The 2,500-nt window shown below is 34.8% G+C and overlaps 1 protein-coding gene across 1 annotated transcript in view; it reads right to left on the reverse strand.

The window, feature by feature from the left end:
- Positions 1-229: 229 nt before the first annotated feature.
- Positions 230-2,500, reverse strand: part of LOC106873384 (ATP-binding cassette sub-family D member 3) — a 38,076-nt gene continuing 35,805 nt past the window's right edge. The window contains exons 20-23 of the mRNA XM_014920731.2: positions 2,212-2,289; positions 1,571-1,636; positions 1,372-1,485; positions 230-337 (exon numbers count right to left, since the gene is read on the reverse strand). Of these exons, the coding sequence (XP_014776217.1) occupies positions 245-337; positions 1,372-1,485; positions 1,571-1,636; positions 2,212-2,289 (351 nt within the window). The 3' untranslated portion in view covers positions 230-244. The remainder of the gene's footprint in view (positions 338-1,371; positions 1,486-1,570; positions 1,637-2,211; positions 2,290-2,500) is intronic.

Below are 2,500 nucleotides of genomic sequence, written 5' to 3' on the forward strand. Positions count from 1 at the left end.
CTTAACCTAATTAACTCATTATTTTGTTGTTTTACATCCATCGCCCCCTTTTGACCACCCCATTACTGCCCCCTTTGGCCACTCCATTATCGCCTTCTTTGGCCACCCCATTATTGCCCCCAGGGATCTTTCCACCACCCCCAGGGGAGCAGTACTGCACACTTTGAGAACCACTGATTTATAAGATTTACGATACAAGGGGTCAAAAACATAAAATTTCTTACAAGCAGAGATTAAAATGTTACTAATAGGTTACAAAAAAATGATGTAAAAACAGCCAACAAACCTTCACCGACTCCCAACCACCTTCTCTCTCCAGTAAATACCCTAACTGAACCTGAAAAACAAAAGAAAAAAATCATTTAAGCTGCTAACTGCCAAATTTTTTTATTCATAATTTTTGGCTTTGCCTGGTGTCTCAGGAGTTAAAATAATATATAGTATTTATATTATCTGCATATGTGAGTTATCTTGGAAATTATAATAAATTTTTTGAAAAGTCCCAAATGGGGATCACTGAAAAAAAAGCATATTTATCCTTTTTCTATTCAATTTCAATAATAAACATTTTAGTTTTTTTGGAAACTATAGTATCAAATGCAAAAGTGTATGAAATATCAATGAATGATATAAACGAGAAATGCAAAAAAAAAAAAAAATGTTTTCAAAACAGTCAATATTTTTGTAGTTCAAAAATTGTGATTTATGACATAAAATGTCCTCTAGAATAAGCCAGGGCTAATAATGATAAACTTTAACTACTAAATATCGTTAAACACACCTCCGCAAATGCAATGTACATAAGCAATTCACTTTAAATACAACGAACAAACAGCAGTGAGACTGTTTTTAGCAGATCCCCAAATGGGGTTCACGGCAGGCAATGAGTTAGTGTCCAACTAGAACAAAAAAATTATATAGGTGCAGGTATGATTATAGGTACAAGCATGGTTGTGTAGTTAAGTTTGCATATGGCTTCAGGCTGAGTCCCGCAGCACAATAACTTGGGTAAGCATTTTCTATTATAGCTCTAGGTGGACCAAAGCCTTGCAAGTGAATTTGGGAGACAGAAACTGAGAGAAGTGTGCGTTTGTCTGTGTGTATGCACATGTGTCTGTGTGCTTGTTTATATTTGTGCTCTATGTTGCACGCCTTTCAAGACATGTGAAATAAAAGGTTCATTTCTTGAAAACCAGGTAGGAAAAGGGGTAATGACAGGAAGGGTATCCATTAAAACAATGCCTCAATAATATATTCACCTAACCCATGCCAGCATGGAAAAACAGATGTGAAACAAACAAGTTAAGAAAAAGAAATATTTTCGCACCTTTATTTTCAATGCAGAAAGAAAGTGGTGGGAAACAAGCTTACCTTTTCCAAAATATCTTCTAGTTGAGCATCACTAATGTTCTTTGCCCTTTGATCTACATAAACATCTGGGTATATCATTTGTTCCCGGAGTGAGCCAACAGCCATATAGGGTCGCTACAAAGATAGAGAAGGGATAGTTTATTAGACTCAAAACAGTATAAAACATCAGATGATGATGATGATGTGTTATTCAACTTACCTGAGGCACGTAAAAGAGTTTCCGTTTATCTGGTTTAATTAATGTTCCACCAAACAATGGCCACAACTGTAATAATAACGATAATATTATTAGTGTTATTGTTATTTCGAGCAGGTCAAACAAGCTCAAAGAGGCTCCCTTTCTAGCTCCGCTCAAGTCTTTCGGTAAGGCACTTTATTACTCTAGCTGTTGATTAGTCCAGGGGTTTTCAAACTTTTTGACTTGCGGACCCCTTTATACTTCAGGCTTTACCTTAGGGACCTCCTTATAAACGCTTATGAAATTTATACATAAATATTTGCTTAAAATAACATATATTTTTTACATTTATTTATTTAACAGTATTTAACAAATAGGTTTATTGTCAATTAAAAGATTTCGATTAAAAAACATATATAAAATCAAATTGCCCATAAAAAGTATTTGCTGTCCACGGACCACAGTTTGAAAACCCCTGGATTAGTCTACCAGGAATACAGGTGCCGCTCCAAACAACTTTATGATCAGAATGTGGTTTGTTAGTCTCCTGACTGAGCAAGCAGAAGGTAAACCCATGGGAACACATAAAAAGAAATTATTGATGTAAAAGGTTTTTTTTTTTTAAGAAACAAAAAAAAAGGGGGAAAAGAAGGAAAACTTACTTCTCCAAGAGTACGGAACAAAGAACTTTTTCCACATCCATTTGGACCACATACCAGAACATTCATGCCAGAATGTACCTAGAGAAAAACAAAAAAAAAAACAAATACATTTGTAAAGAAACAGTATACTTTATTGAATTCTTTTTAAATACATATAGATCTTATATGAGAAGGTGTTAGAAAGTTCCTGGCTTTAGGGGTATTGCGAAAGACCTGGTTGAAGGCCCAACCTTCCAAGTTCTTTTACACGTCTTAAAAAAACTGAAGGACCACTGCAATAAGTGTGAAT

The sequence above is a fragment of the Octopus bimaculoides genome, chromosome 7 (genome assembly GCF_001194135.2).
Source record: "Octopus bimaculoides isolate UCB-OBI-ISO-001 chromosome 7, ASM119413v2, whole genome shotgun sequence".
Lineage (NCBI taxonomy): Eukaryota > Metazoa > Mollusca > Cephalopoda > Octopoda > Octopodidae > Octopus > Octopus bimaculoides.